Source organism: Nicotiana tabacum, chromosome 5 (genome assembly GCF_000715075.1).
Source record: "Nicotiana tabacum cultivar K326 chromosome 5, ASM71507v2, whole genome shotgun sequence".
NCBI lineage: Eukaryota > Viridiplantae > Streptophyta > Magnoliopsida > Solanales > Solanaceae > Nicotiana > Nicotiana tabacum.
The window spans coordinates 118,042,327-118,058,986 of NC_134084.1; the positions used below are offsets into that span (position 1 = coordinate 118,042,327).

General features: G+C 34.7%; 1 protein-coding gene across 1 annotated transcript; it reads right to left on the bottom strand.

The window, feature by feature from the left end:
* Positions 1–4,234: 4,234 nt before the first annotated feature.
* LOC142180638 (uncharacterized) lies at positions 4,235–6,657 on the bottom strand. The gene is made up of 2 exons (XM_075252694.1): positions 6,059–6,657; positions 4,235–4,446 (listed from the first exon to the last, which is right to left on the bottom strand). The coding sequence occupies exons 1-2, from the start codon at positions 6,523–6,525 to the stop codon at positions 4,377–4,379; spliced, it is 537 nt and encodes a 178-aa protein (XP_075108795.1). The 5' UTR covers positions 6,526–6,657; the 3' UTR covers positions 4,235–4,376.
* Between the last annotated feature and the right edge of the window lie 10,003 nt (positions 6,658–16,660).

Sequence of the window (16,660 nt, forward strand, 5' to 3'; positions counted from 1 at the left end):
AAATATTTATTGAGGGCCCCGCAATTAGTGCATTTTATTGGGCGAGGCTCATCTCATTTTATTTTTAAAAGGACAGTCCTAAAATGCCTACATTTTTTATTGAAATTTGTATCTACAAAATAAAGGAGAAATATCTTAATTTATTTACATGTTATTACCTAGTTACATTATACTAGGCATGTTCTCAGTTTGTCAAATTAAAAAAAACATAGCAATTCTAATTTTAATCCTAGACCATTTATATGCTGAAATTAACCAATATTATTTAACTAAATAAATTTCTACTAACTTCCTACTAGATGGCCTATTCGTTTGATTTTTTATTCAACGGAATAACTACACCATTTATTTATTTTTAGGCAATAGATGTAGATAGTTCATTTGTTAAGCTATCGTCGAATGTTCCACTATATATATTAAATATCTACATGATTCTGATTTTTTTGCAAACTACATAATTTATACATACAAATAAAATTCAGAATATAATTAAATATAATTCAAAATTTCAACTCTTCATTTTTTCGTATTCATGCTTCATATTTCGGATTACAATAACCAGCGTGTCGGTTGTGTACCTGATATTGGAAGCAAAAGAAAATGAAGATGAGAATCAGCAGCAGCAGTAAAATCAGTACAACACAGCAACAATAGCCCAACAACAGTAACAACCCAGTAACAGACCGGTGGAGTAGTAATCCAAAAAAAACAAAAGCTTCAGCTTTTATGAAACAACAATCAATTCTGATTTCAAACAACAAAAGAAAGCAGAATATTTTTTTTTAGTTTTTTTTATTTGAAAGCTTAAATATTTTTCGGAATTTTCTATCTCTTAAATGTTCAGCCCTTTTCTCTCTTATTTTCAGATTTGTTTCTCTCCCCCGTTTTTTTTTCCTGTCTGTGTCTTGTCCTGTCTGTATTTTTTCTATCTGATTTCAAGACTTCTCTTTTATAACCCATCCCATAAACCTTTCAATTAATTAAAATCCATACTTTTTCTCTACCCAACCTATTATCTTTCCACTCATCCCCATTACATTAAATAAACATATCACACCACCCCATTTCATTTTGTCCCCCATGCTTCATTTAAAATAATGCAAGATTCCCCTTTAAATTAAATCTTGTCCCCCCTTTATATTAAATAATCATATCACAACCCACCCCATTTCATTTTGTCCCCCATGCTTCAAATAAACAATTACAAAATGTACAATTCCTAAACTACCCCTTCCAACCTTACTGAAATTACCAAACTACCCCTGAACGTATTACAAATTTACCAAACTACCCATCAGCTATAACACATCAATTAATCAAACTTAACCAAAAATATAGACAATATGATCAATTTCTAACAATGTTCAAACAACAATATGAACACGGATGAACATCATAACAACAATATCACATGAACATGATTTTAACAACATTTCAACAACAAATCACATGAACACAAATTGAACAACCAAGAACAACTAAAATTTGATTGAACAATATTTTTGGCAACAACAAACCTATTTTTCGGATTTAAACAACAACAACAATCAAACAAGTATATTTAGATTCCTAAATTCAATAATATTGAACTTAAAATCAACTCTAACAACATTACAACCAACAATTCCTATATTAAACTTTATAAGACAAATTCAAGAAATAATCACAAATGGTAAACAAGAAATCAAGCTATACAAATTTCGGATTCAAGAACAATCAAACAAAGTATGAACATGAATTAAATCTATTTTAAACAACAAACATGATGGATTTAAACGATTAAACCAACATATTTCTCTAACACAACTAAATTCTTTAAACAAATAACAAGACCGACGAAGAAACAATTATGAAATTAAACTTGAACTTAACAATATTAACAATTTCTAACAATACATAAACACATGAAACAAATTGAAGAAATAGTTAATTAAATTTCAATTTGAATCTAACAAACATCAAACTAACAAATACTTACTTAAACAATAATACAAACATGAAATAAACATGAAAACAACTAATTAAACTTCTATTTTGAAATCTGAAAATTAATTTAACAAACAACATGAACACACTAGAAAATTATTTCAACGATGAACAACGAACAAACAAGAATTGAATTCTTTAACGATTTTGGATCCGGAAAATATCAAACAAAAATATGGACAAAAATAAAACTCAAAAACAACTAACCGGAGATGAATCAACGACGAACTTTGATTGTAAACAAATCTATCCGAGCCTCGACCAAAGCTCGAACGAAGAACGACGAAGACGAAGAAGAAGTAGAAGCAGACGCAGCTCGAAGAGAAGAGACGCAATGGCAGCCATGGCTGCCTGCGTTGATGAGGAACAGCTGAACGAGCTGGAACGGCAGCAGCAGTGGCGACCATGGCAGTAGTTGTTCGTCGACGGGGAGAAGAAGAAAACATCGGCAGAAGCAACGGGGCATAAACGGGCATCAGTGACGCGTTTGAACGATGAGGAAGCAGCTGCGGCGCAGTAGGAGCTTCGACGAGCAGCAGCAGTAGTCTTAAAGTGAGGAAGAAGAAGCAGCAACGTTGGTTAAAGCTCGACGAAGAACGAAGGAGGAGGAGCAGCCATGGATGAGCTTTTTGAGCTCGACATGGAGAAGATGAAGACGCAACTGGGTTGTCCATGGTGAGGGTGAAGATGAAGCTGTGAGGGGTTGTTTGGACGTGATAATGGAGGGTAAAGGGCAGCCATGGGAGCTTGAGGGGGAAGCCATGGATGAGCTTTGGAGAAACTTGGAGAAGAAGAAGATAGGGAAGGGGGGGGGGGCGGATTGTTTTAGTGTTTTTTAGGGTTTTCCTTCTTCTTCTTTTTTTTGTTTTGTTTTGTAAAATGCAAGACAAAGGGGTTTGGGTCTTTTGGGTTATGGACTGGGTCGACCCAGTTCGAAATGGACTGGGTCGTAGGGAAGATTGGGCCATTTTTTGGGCCTATAGCTTGAAATTGAAGAAGAGGCTCAATTCCGACTTTCTTTATATTTTCGCTCTCTTTTCTTCTTTTATTTTTCTAAAACTAAATTATAAAAATACTTAAACTATTATTAAGAACTAAATTAAGTTATAAAGGCGCAAATTAACTCCCAATAACAATTAACGCACAATTAAGTATTAATTAAGCATAAAATTGTATATTTGGACATTAACCATGGCAGTAGCTGTCCGTCGACGGGGAGAAGAAGAAAACATCCCCAGCAGAGTCGCCAGAGCTGTCACACCTCCTTTTTCCGACCCCGCGAAGGGCGTAGGAGTTTTTTCCAATTAAAGGACAATCAAAACGGGATTTATTTATTTATTTCAGAGTCGCCACTTGGGAGATTTAGGGTGTCCCAAGTCACTAATTTTAATCCCGAATCGAGGAAAAGAATGACTCCATATTACAGTCTGCGTACCAGAAATCCGGATAAGGAATTCTGTTAACCCGGGAGAAGGTGTTAGGCATTCCCGAGTTCCGTGGTTCTAGCACGGTCGCTCAATTGTCATATTTAGCTTATTTATCTGATTTTAATACAATTATGAACCGATGTGCCAATCTTAACTTTTTACCACTTTATTATTATTAATATTTTTTTTAAAAAAAAATAAAAAAATAAAAAAATAAAATTGTGAACATCGTTTAAAACATGTCTTTGGATTACGTCACATGAAATGCACCCGCAATCCGGAACACATTTTTATTCAATGTTTTAGGATTTAGATTTGGGTCGCATGAAATGCTCATCCGAGTTTAAGAAGGTAAAATTAATTAAATCGCGCCTAAAGAGTCTAGCGCGTCATTATCTTTGGGGAAGGAAGTGAAATTCACAAAACAGTCCACCCCGAATTCTAAATACTCAATTAAATATTTATTGAGGGCCCCGCAATTAGTGCATTTTATTGGGCGAGGCTCATCTCATTTTATTTTTAAAAGGACAGTCCTAAAATGCCTACATTTTTTATTGAAATTTGTATCTACAAAATAAAGGAGAAATATCTTAATTTATTTACATGTTATTACCTAGTTACATTATACTAGGCATGTTCTCAGTTTGTCAAATTAAAAAAAACATAGCAATTCTAATTTTAATCCTAGACCATTTATATGCTGAAATTAACCAATATTATTTAACTAAATAAATTTCTACTAACTTCCTACTAGATGGCCTATTCGTTTGATTTTTTATTCAACGGAATTACTACACCATTTATTTATTTTTAGGCAATAGATGTAGATAGTTCATTTGTTAAGCTATCGTCGAATGTTCCACTATATGTATTAAATATCTACATGATTCTGATTTTTTTGCAAACTACATAATTTATACATACAAATAAAATTTAGAATATAATTAAATATAATTCAAAATTTCAACTCTTCATTTTTTCGTATTCATGCTTCATATTTCGGATTACAATAACCAGCGTGTCAGTTGTGTACCTGATATTGGAAGCAAAAGAAAATGAAGATGAGAATCAGCAGCAGCAGTAAAATCAGTACAACACAGCAACAATAGCCCAACAACAGTAACAACCCAGTAACAGACCGGTGGAGTAGTAATCCAAAAAAAACAAAAGCTTCAGCTTTTATGAAACAACAATCAATTCTGATTTCAAACAACAAAAGAAAGCAGAATATTTTTTTTAGTTTTTTTTATTTGAAAGCTTAAATATTTTTCGGAATTTTCTATCTCTTAAATGTTCATCCCTTTTCTCTCTTATTTTCAGATTTATTTCTCTCCCCCGTTTTTTTTTCTGTCTGTGTCTTGTCCTGTCTGTGTTTTTTCTATCTGATTTCAAGACTTCTCTTTTATAACACATCCCATAAACCTTTCAATTAATTAAAATCCATACTTTTTCTCTACCCAACCCATTATCTTTCCACTCATTCCCATTACATTAAATAAACATATCACACCACCCCATTTCATTTTGTCCCCCATGCTTCATTTAAAATAATGCAAGATTCCCCTTTAAATTAAATCTTGTCCCCCCTTTATATTAAATAATCATATCACAACCCACCCCATTTCATTTTGTCCCCCATGCTTCAAACAAACAATTACAAAATGTACAATTCCTAAACTACCCCTTCCAACCTTACTGAAATTACCAAACTACCCCTGAACGTATTACAAATTTACCAAACTACCCATCAGCTATAACACATCAATTAATCAAACTTAACCAAAATATAGACAATATGATCAATTTCTAACAATGTTCAAACAACAATATGAACACGGATGAACATCATAACAACAATATCACATGAACATGATTTTAACAACATTTCAACAACAAATCACATGAACACAAATTGAACAACCAAGAACAACTAAAATTTGATTGAACAATATTTTTGGCAACAACAAACCTATTTTTCGGATTTAAACAACAACAACAATCAAACAAGTATATTTAGATTCCTAAATTCAATAATATTGAACTTAAAATCAACTCTAACAACATTACAACCAACAATTCCTATATTAAACTTTATAAGACAAATTCAAGAAATAATCACAAATGGTAAACAAGAAATCAAGCTATACAAATTTCGAATTCAAGAACAATCAAACAAAGTATGAACATGAATTAAATCTATTTTAAACAACAAACATGATGGATTTAAACGATTAAACCAACATATTTCTCTAACACAACTAAATTCTTTAAACAAATAACAAGACCGACGAAGAAACAATTATGAAATTAAACTTGAACTTAACAATATTAACAATTTCTAACAATACATAAACACATGAAACAAATTGAAGAAATAGTTAATTAAATTTCAATTTGAATCTAACAAAAATCAAACTAACAAATACTTACTTAAACAATAATACAAACATGAAATAAACATGAAAACAACTAATTAAACTTCTATTTTGAAATCTGAAAATTAATTTAACAAACAACATGAACACACTAGAAAATTATTTCAACGATGAACAACGAACAAACAAGAATTGAATTCTTTAACGATTTTGGATCCGGAAAATATCAAACAAAAATATGGACAAAAATAAAACTCAAAAATAACTAACCGGAGATGAATCAACGACGAACTTTGATTGTAAACAAATCTGTCCGAGCCTCGACCAAAGCTCGAACGAAGAACGACGAAGACGAAGAAGAAGTAGAAGCAGACGCAGCTCGAAGAGAAGAGACGCAATGGCAGCCATGGCTGCCTGCGTTGATGAGGAACAGCTGAACGAGCTGGAACGGCAGCAGCAGTGGCGACCATGGCAGTAGCTGTCCGTCGACGGGGAGAAGAAGAAAACATCGGCAGAAGCAACGGGGCATAAACGGGCATCAGTGACGCGTTTGAACGATGAGGAAGCAGCTGCGGTGCAGTAAGAGATTCGACGAGAAGCAGCAGCAGTCTTAAAGTGAGGAAGAAGAAGCAGCAACGTTGGTTAAAGCTCGACGAAGAACGAAGGAGGAGGAGCAGCCATGGATGAGCTTTTTGAGCTCGACATGGAGAAGATGAAGACGCAACTGGGTTGTCCATGGTGAGGGTGAAGATGAAGCTGTGAGGGGTTGTTTGGACGTGATAATGGAGGGTAAAGGGCAGCCATGGGAGCTTGAGGGGGAAGCCATGGATGAGCTTTGGAGAAACTTGGAGAAGAAGAAGATAGGGAAGGGGGGGGGGGGGCGGATTGTTTTAGTGTTTTTTAGGGTTTTCCTTCTTCTTCTTTTTTTTGTTTTGTTTTGTAAAATGCAAGACAAAGGGGTTTGGGTCTTTTGGGTTATGGACTGGGTCGACCCAGTTCGAAATGGACTGGGTCGTAGGGAAGATTGGGCCATTTTTTGGGCCTATAGCTTGAAATTGAAGAAGAGGCTCAATTCCGACTTTCTTTATATTTTCGCTCTCTTTTCTTCTTTTATTTTTCTAAAACTAAATTATAAAAATACTTAAACTATTATTAAGAACTAAATTAAGTTATAAAGGCGCAAATTAACTCCCAATAACAATTAACGCACAATTAAGTATTAATTAAGCATAAAATTGTATATTTGGACATTAAATGCTAAAAATGCAAACGATGCCTATTTTGTAATTTTTAATTTTTGTAAAACAATTTTAATTACTAATAATTGTAGAATTAAATCCTACATGCAAAAATGCGACATATTTTTGTATTTTTTTATTAATTTAGCGAATAAACACGCACAGACAAATACAAATAATTCTTCAAAATATCACAAAATATCACAAAATTGCACACCAAAGAAAAATCATTTTATTTTTGAATTTTTTGGGAGTAATTCTCATATAGGGCAAAAATCACGTGCTTACACATGGGGTTAAACATCCTTATAAGTCGGTAGAAAGGAATTCAAATCCTTTAGACTTAATTCACACAGACATTTGTGATATGAAGTCAATACCATCTCGTGGTGGAAAGAAGTATTTCATAACTTTTATTGACGACAATACTCGATATTGCTATGTTTACTTACTTAATAGTAAAGATGAAGCAATAGACGCATTCAAACAATACAAAAATGAAGTTGAAACGCAACTTAACAAGAAAATCAAAATGATAAGAAGTGATAGGGGTGGTGAATATGAATCTCCTTTTGAACAAATATGTTTATAATATGGAATTATTCATCAAACAACAGCCCCTTACACGCCCCAATACAATGGGATTACGGAAAGAAAGAATCGTTCATTAAAGGCGATGATGAACGCATTGTTGATAAGTTCTGGATTGCCACAGAACTTGTGGGGGGAAGCTGTTATTACAGCTAGCCGAATACTAAATCGAGTACCCCATAGCAAAACACAATTCATTCCATATGAAAAATGGAAAGGAAGGAAGCCCAACTTGAATTATTTTAAAGTGTGGGGGTGTTTGGCAAAAGTACAAGTTCCTAAACCCAAAAGGGTAAAAATAGGACCGAAAATAGTTGATTGTGTTTTCATAGGATATGCGACCAATAGTAAAGCATATCGATTTCTGGTTCATAAATCAGAAAATCCTGACATTCATAATAATACAGTTATAGAATCAGATAATGTTGAGTTCTTTGAAAATATATATATCCGTATAAAAAGGAATGTGAGTTGTTTAGTGAAGGATCTAAACGACCTCGGGAAGAAACAAAAGAAAGTACATTTTATCAGGAGGATCCAAGACGTGGTAAACGTCAAAGAACGTCTACTTCGTTTGGACCAGATTTTGTGACTTTCTTATTGGAAAATGAGCCTCGAACATTTAAAGAAGCTATGTCTTCTTCGGAATCATTGTTCTGGAAAGAGGCAGTCAATAGTGAAATAGAATCCATATTGAACAACCATACATGAGAATTGGTTGATCTTCCTCCTGGAAATAAACCTTTGGGGTGTAAATGGATTTTTAAAAGAAAAATGAAAGATGATGGCACTATTGATAAATTTAAAGCAAGACTTGTTGTCAAAGGGTATAGACAACGAGAAGGTCTTGACTACTTTGATACATATTCTCCAGTGACTAGAATTACGTCCATACGAATGCTAGTAGCTTTAGCTGCAGTTTATGGTCTTGAAATTCATCAAATGGACGTAAAGACAACCTTCTTAAATGGAGATTTGGAGGAAGAAATTTACATGGAACAACCTGAAGGGTTTGTAGTTCCAAGTAAAGAAAAGAAGGTATGTAGACTTGTTAAGTCTCTCTACGGACTAAAACAAGCACCCAAACAATGGCATGTGAAATTTGACCAAACAATGTTGTCAAATGGTTTTAAGATAAATAAATGTGATAAATGTGTGTACATTAAAAATGTTCCAAATCACATAGTCATTGTTTGCCTATATGTGGATGATCTGCTGATAATGAGTAATGACATTGCCAACATAAATGCGACTAAGCGTATGCTAACTAGCAAGTTTGATATGAAGGACTTAGGAGTTGCAGATTTAATTCTGGGGATTAAGATCCAAAAGACTCCTCAAGGTCTGGCATTGTCACAATCTCATTATACTAAGACAGTGCTTGAAAAATTCAAGCACTTAGGCTTTAAAGTTGCAAAGACTCCAATTGACGTGAATCTTGCATTAGCAAAGAACAAAGGCCAAAGCATATCACAATTGGATTATGCTCGTGTGTTGGGATGCTTAATGTACATCATGAATTGTACACGACCAGATATAGCTTGTGCTATAAGTAAACTGAGTCGATACACGAGCAATCCAGGTCAATCTCACTGGATGGCAATGAAACGAGTTTTGGGATATTTAGAACATACCCAAAACTTTGATTTGCACTACAGTAAATATCCTGCGGTGATTGAAGGATATTGTGATGCAAATTGGATCACCGGTTCAACTAATTCGAAGTCCACAAGTGGATATGTATTCAATATTGGTGGAGGAGCGGTATCTTGGAAGTCGTCCAAACAAACATGTATTACCCGCTCTACAATGGAAGCTGAGTTCATAGCCTTAGATAAAGTCGGTGAAGAAGCTGAATGGCTCCGGAATTTCTTGGAAGACATTCCATTTTGGCCTAAACCGTTGGCACCAATATGCATACATTGTGATAGCCAAGCAACAATTGGAAGGGCTGGGAGTGTTATGTATAACGGTAAATCTCGTCATATACGACGAAGACATAAAACCGTTAGGCAACTACTCTCTATAGGAATTATCACGATTGACTATGTAAGGTCAAGTGATAATGTGTCGGATCCACTTACAAAAGGCCTAACTAGAGAGGTAGTTGAGAAATCATCGAGGGGAATGGGACTACGGCCGAGAACAAGTCATTGTGGCGGTAACTCTACCTAGAAGACTGGAGATCCCAAGATCTAGGTTCAAGGAGATCAAACAAAGTCATTAATGACGGTTCAACATTGTCAACAAAAATTTTAGTCCATTCTCGTGATGAGACAATGTTCAGTACCAAGGATAAAACATTAAGGCTTTTTAATAATTTCTAAATTTGATACAGGGTATATCAAATAGTGTATCTACGGGATTACACGTTTAGGAATCACCTATGTAAGTGTGAAGTGTTAGCCGCTTCAAGGAGAATTTTGCAAGGCCAATTCTCTACGCACTTATGAAACCAGGCAGTGTTCATGGCTGAAATGAACACAACAATGAGAACCAAAGACGGTTAAGGGATTGATTGTGTGACTTATGGTTGTCTAGGTATACACTAAAGTTCGACGGTTCAAAGATATCAAATCTACCGATTGACCGAGTATATCCGACATAAGTTCACTACGGAAAGTTCAAAGGGAAACCTACTTATCCAGATGCAATTAATCCTTGCTTGCAAAGCACACAAGTTTTTCATGCATACTTCCGTGATATAGCCATTCCCCATTCATGTGGGGGATTGTTGAGTTTCTTTTTAATATAGAAAGGTATTAAAAAGAGGGTGAATGGGAAATGGAGGGAAATAAAAATTTTGAGTAAAATTTTAAGTTTTCCTCTCCTTTTAATGAGACATTGCCCCTCATTGGTAGAGGAAAAGGAGTTTGGTGGGTTTATATACAAATGCACTTCATGTAGCTCTTAAAGAGTTAGGAAGAAGGCATGCCTCGCGCCGTCGTCGTCGCTCGCTCGCTCGGTTCGGCTTCGGATTCGGATTTGGATTTGGATTTGGTCAAATGATCGATCGATTGATTAATTTTTTGGACCAAATTTATTTGTTAATAGTAAATATTAACGTAATAATATCCGTGTTTGTAATGGATATGTTCCAATCCGTGGATTTGTGCGTCTCCCACCATTGCCAAATGCTTGCTCCATAATAGCAAGTGATTGCTCCATTAGTTAGCAGCCTGGTGCTCCGTCCACCATGGCCAAGTGCTCCACTAAATGAGTGGCAGCGGGTCCGTATTTAGAAGCTAACTGCACTATAAATAGATGGTGCAAGCAGCTTGTTGAAGACACACCGAAAACAGAATTGAGAACTATTGATCTTCTCTTCACCGAAAACTCAACGTTGGCTATAATTTGCATTCCTTCCTCTCAGAATTTCCATTCGACTTCTGAGTTTTCCTCCCTTGTTCTGCATTGTTTTAAGCTGCAAACAAAGCATCCGTAAGTATGATTTGCTGCCGAACTTTGTATTCGCTGAAACACTTGGGTTTGAAGTACCGCTACACCAGTGTGTAATTCGTTCTATCCTGGGAGGAAATAATCCATAACCTTGGGTACTAGGATGGGATTAAATTCCTTAAGGAAACACTGTGAATTCAGTGGACCCGAATTAGTTTCTGTTTTATTTATATTTACGTTTATAAGCTAACGTTCTAATTTCCAGAATCATTATTTACAAATACAGGCATAATAATAACAATTAGAAGTTTGGTGCTAGAGGAAGAGGTATATGTGGATTTGACTTCATTTCTAATCTACTTTTTTTTTTTTGAAATTCCTTCATAGTCTTCAATTTCGAAAGTGTTCATAATATAGAAATTTACTAATATTAGATAGTTGAGGTGAGAATATATTTGGTTCATTCATCTCTGTTATGTTTTTTTTTTCCTTCGTAAAACGACTTTAATATTCAATACAAATTGCTTACTTGGATTTGTAAAAAATATAGATTTGATTAAAGAAGTTAACTTAGGCATTATATGCACATATGCATTTTGATCAAATATAATGGATGTATTTTGAAACTGCTTCATAAGGTTAAACCAAGTCCTCTATCTTTCGTTTTAACGTATTTTGCTATCGTTATTAATTAAATTTCCAATAATAAGTTTGAAAATACTGATGCAGTTGCAACAGAACTTATCGAAACAAATATTTTATGAATCAAGTATTATTTTGTGTCCGAGTAATTAAACATGTCAAATATGGAAGAAATAGAAAGGAGAAAAAGAAGCAACGAGGATAATTGGATATTAAGAAGATTATACATTGATGTTCTCTCAATTTATGCTTTACTAGGTTTACGCCATATTTTTACAATGAACTATCAACAATTGTTGTTACTTACATAAATTAATTATGTTAGCATGTACGAGAATCTAGAGTCATATCAGGTAATTAAGCATGGACGATGTTAGCTCATATGCGTATAGAATTACCTTTATTTATAAACTTACTCATGCATTTAAACTAATTATTTAATTGCTTATGTTTTTTGTGTGCGTATTAATATTTATATAATTATTCAATTATATGAATTACTAACACGTTAACCAAGAAGGATATGAAAAGTAAAATAGTGAATCATAAATCAGATTAGTAGCCCGTTAGTCGGTTAAAATCGAAAAACAATACTATCAAAGAGCCATGAAAAATAAAGTGGCCATAACATCAGATTTGTTATAAAATAAAGACCGTAAAGTAAAGACAAGTATAGAGAGAAACTGTTATATTATTCGAATTCAAACTAATATACATAATGAACTGAAATCTCTTCTATTTATAGAAGAAAGGAAGAGTTGCTACTAGACCAGGTATGGATAATCTTCTACTGAGAGCAATGTTTATCCATAACGGAATACTGACCCCGATATAGATAATCTTCTACCGGGGGTAATGTTTATCCATAACTGGGTACTGAAAGGATAAGCTTATTATACCCAGTATGGATAATCTTCAACCGGGGGTAATGTTTATCCATAACTAGGTACTGAAAGGATAAGCTTATTATACCCGGTATGAATAATCTTTTACCGGGGGTAATATTTATCCATAACCGGGTACCGAAGTGATAAGCTTCTTCAGGAAGCTTATTTCAAATAGAGTACTAAATAGATAAACATATTTACGGTGGAGTCCCATATGGATAAGCTTCTTTAGGAAGCTTATTCACAACAGAGTACTAAATGAACATCCATAATATAATATATTTATAACACTCCCCCTTGGATGTTCATTAAAAGATAGTGTGCCTCATTAAAACCTTACTAGGAAAAACCACGTGGGAAAAACTCTCAGTGAAGGAAAAGAGTACACATATTTGTAAGACGCATTGTTAGGTGCCTCATTAAAAACCTTATAAGGAAAACCCCATGGGAAAAAACTTTAGTAAGGGAAAAAGAGTGCATCGCGTATTTTACTCCCCCTGATGAAACCTTGTTTCAAATATTTGAGTCTCCGCATTCCAATCTTGTATACCATCTTCTCAAAAGTTAAAGTTGGCAAAGATTTAGTGAATAAATCTGCTGGATTATCACTTGAACGGATTTGTTGCACATCAATGCTACCACTTTTCTGAAGATCGTGTGTGTAGAATAATTTTGGTGAAATGTGCTTCGTTCTATCTCCTTTTATAAATTCTCCCTTCAATTGGGCTATGCATTCAGCATTGTCTTCGTATAAAATTGTGGGTCTTTTCTCACATTCCAAACCACATTTTTCTCGAATAAAATGAATTATTGATCTCAACCATACGCATTCCATACTTGCTTCATGAATAACTATTATCTCAGCGTGATTTGAAGAAGTAGCAACAATAGATTGCTTTGTGGAGCGCCATGATATGACAGTACCTCCATATGTAAATACGTAGCCGGTTTGAGATCGAGCTTTATGGGGATCAGATAAATAACCTGCATCTACATAACCAACAAGGTCTGCACTATCTTTGTTAGCATAAAACAAACCCATATCAAAAGTTCCCTTTAAATATCGCAATATATGCTTCATCCCGTTCCAATGTCTCCGTGTGGGAGAAGAATTATATCTTGCTAGTAAATTAACAGAAAATGCTATGTCAGGCCTTGTAGCATTAGCAAGATACATTAGTGCACCAATTGCACTGAGATAGGATACTTCGGGACCAAGGAGTTCCTCGTCCTCTTCTGGAGGTCAGAACAAATCCTTATTCACTTCAAGTGATCGAACAACTATTGGTGTACTCAATGGGTGCGCTTTGTCCATGTAAAAGCGTTTTAAGACCCTTTCTGTATAGGCAGATTGATGGATAAAGATCCCGTCTGCTAAATGTTCAATTTGCAGACCAAGACAAAGTTTTGTCTTTCCAAGATCTTTCATCTCAAATTCTTTCTTAAGATATTCAATTGCCTTTTGGAGCTCTTCTGGAGTTCCAACAAGATTTATGTCATCAACATAAACAGCAAGTATAACAAATTCTGATGCCATTTTCTTTATAAAAATACATGGACAAATAACATCATTTATGTAACCTTCTTTCAGCAAATATTCACTAAGGCGATTATACCACATGCGTCCAGATTGCTTTAAACCGTACAAAGATCTTTGTAATCTGATTGAATACATTTCCTGAGATTTTGCTTTAGGCATTTTAAATCCTTCAGGGATTTTCATATAAATTTCATTATCAAGTGAACCGTACAGATAAGTTGTAACTACATCCATTAGATGTATTTCAAGCTTTTCATGTAGTGCAAAACTGATGAGATATCGAAATGTTATGGCATCCATAACAGGTGAATATGTTTCATCAAAATCGACTCCAGGTCGTTGTGAGAATCCTTGTGGAACAAGACGAGCTTTGTATCTTTAACTTCATTTTTATCATTCCTTTTTCGCACAAAAACCCATTTATGACCAACTGGTTTTATACCAGCAGGTGTTTGGACTACTGGTCCAAAGACCTCTCTTTTAGCAAGTGACTTCAATTCCGATTGAATTGCCTCTTGCCATTTTGGCCAATCAGATCTTTGTCGACATTCTTCGACAGATCGAGGTTCAAGATCCTCACTATCTTGCATAATATTAAGTGCAACATTATATGCAAAAATATTATCCACCACTATTTCAGAGCGATTTAAATTAATCCCATCACCGATCGAACTTATTAAAATTTCCTCACTCACATGAGCTTCGGGTTCATTGATTTCTTCAGGAATCTCAGAACTAATCAGATTTTGGGTCTCTTCAGGAGATCCCTTCATAGTATCGTTTTGATCATTTGTCGATTTTCTTTTTCGAGGATTTCGATCCTTAGAACCCAAAGGCCTACCACGCTCTAGGCGTGCTTTAGGTTCACTAGCTCTCATGCTAGTAGATGGTCCTACTGGGACATCAATTTGGATAGGCACATTCTCTGCTGGGATATGTGACTTAGTTATCCTTTTCAAATCGGTAAATGCGTCTGGCATTTGATTTGCTATATTCTGTAAATGGATGATCTTCTGGACCTCCTGATTACATATAGGGGTACGGGGATCAAAGTGAGATAATGATGAAATTTTCCACACAATTTCTCTTTTGATTTCCTTTTTCTCTCCCCCTAATTGTGGAAAATTTGTTTCATCAAACCGAAAATCTGCAAATCGAGCAGTAAATAAATCTCCTGTCAATGGTTCAAGATAGCGAATAATAGAGGGTGATTCAAACCCAATATATATTCCTATCCTTCTTTGTGGTGCCATCTTACTACGTTGTGGTGGTGCTACTGGCACATATACAGCACATCCGAAAATTCGTAGATGAGCAATATTTGGTTCATGACCAAAAACTAATTGTGACGGAGAATATTTATTATAATGTGTTGGTCTGAGACGGATAAGTGGTGTTGCATGCAAGATAGCATGGCCCCAAGCAGTAGTGGGCAATTTTGTTTCATAAGTAGTGATCTTACTATCAATTGCAGGCGTTTAATAAATGACTTTGCAAGGCCATTTTGAGTATGAACATAAGCTACATGATGCTTAACTTTTATCCCAACGGATAGACAATAATCATCAAAAGCTTGAGATGAGAATTCTCCAGCATTATCAAGGCGAATAGCCTTTATAGGATAATCTGGGAATTGTGCCCTTAATTGAATTATTTGGGCTAATAGCTTTGCAAACGCCAGGTTGCGAGATGATAGTAGGCACACATGAGACCATCTTGAAGATGCATCTATTAGGACCATAAAATATCTAAACAACCCACTTGGTGGGTGAATAGGTCCACATATATCCCCATGTATACGCTCTAAAAAGGAAGGGGATTCAATAGCAACCTTCATTGGTGATGGTCTAGTGATCATTTTTCCTTGATAACAAGCATCACAAGAAAATTCGTCATTTATAAGAATCTTCAAGTTCTTTAATGGATGCCCACTCGAATTTTCAGTAATTCGTCTCATCATTATTGATCTGGGATGGTCCAAACGGCCATGTCAAAGCACAAAAGTATTTGAATCCGTAAACTTCTGGTTTACGATAGAGTGTGCTTCAATTGTATTAATTTTTGAATAGTATAAGCCAGAAGATAAAATTGGTAACTTTTCTACAATGCATTTCTGGCCAGAAATATTCTTTGTAATACAAAGATATTCCCTGTTCATTTCATCTATTGTCTCAACATGATACCCATTTCGGCAGATATCTATAAAACTCAACAAGTTTCTTCGGGACTTGAAGGAGAACAATGCATTGTCTATAATAAGTTTTGTTCCCTTACACATAAATATTATGGCTCTTCCAGAGCCTTCAATCAAACTTATATTACCAGAAATTATTGAAACATTTGCTTTTTCCTTATGCAAATAAGAAAAGTATTTATGATCGTTGAATATGGCATGAGTTGTTCCACTATCAATAACACAAATATCTTCATGATTTGTCTTTGATCCAAACATAATTTGAGGGTTATCCATATTCTTCAAAATAACATAAATAAAATATATTATAGTAAACATCATTATCAAAGCATAACTTTTATTTATGTACAACAATTACATAACCATACTACCTATTACAAA

What these genes read in the sequence shown, in the direction of transcription:
- LOC142180638 (XM_075252694.1), bottom strand. Translation starts at nt 6,525, where the DNA reads ATGGACAACCCAGTTGCGTCTTCATCTTCTCCATGTCGAGCTCAAAAA. An exon ending in TCGTCGTTGATTCATCTCCG is followed by an intron (nt 4,447 to 6,058) that starts GTTAGTTATTTT and finishes TTCCAATATCAG; the next exon opens with GTACACAACTGACACGCTGG.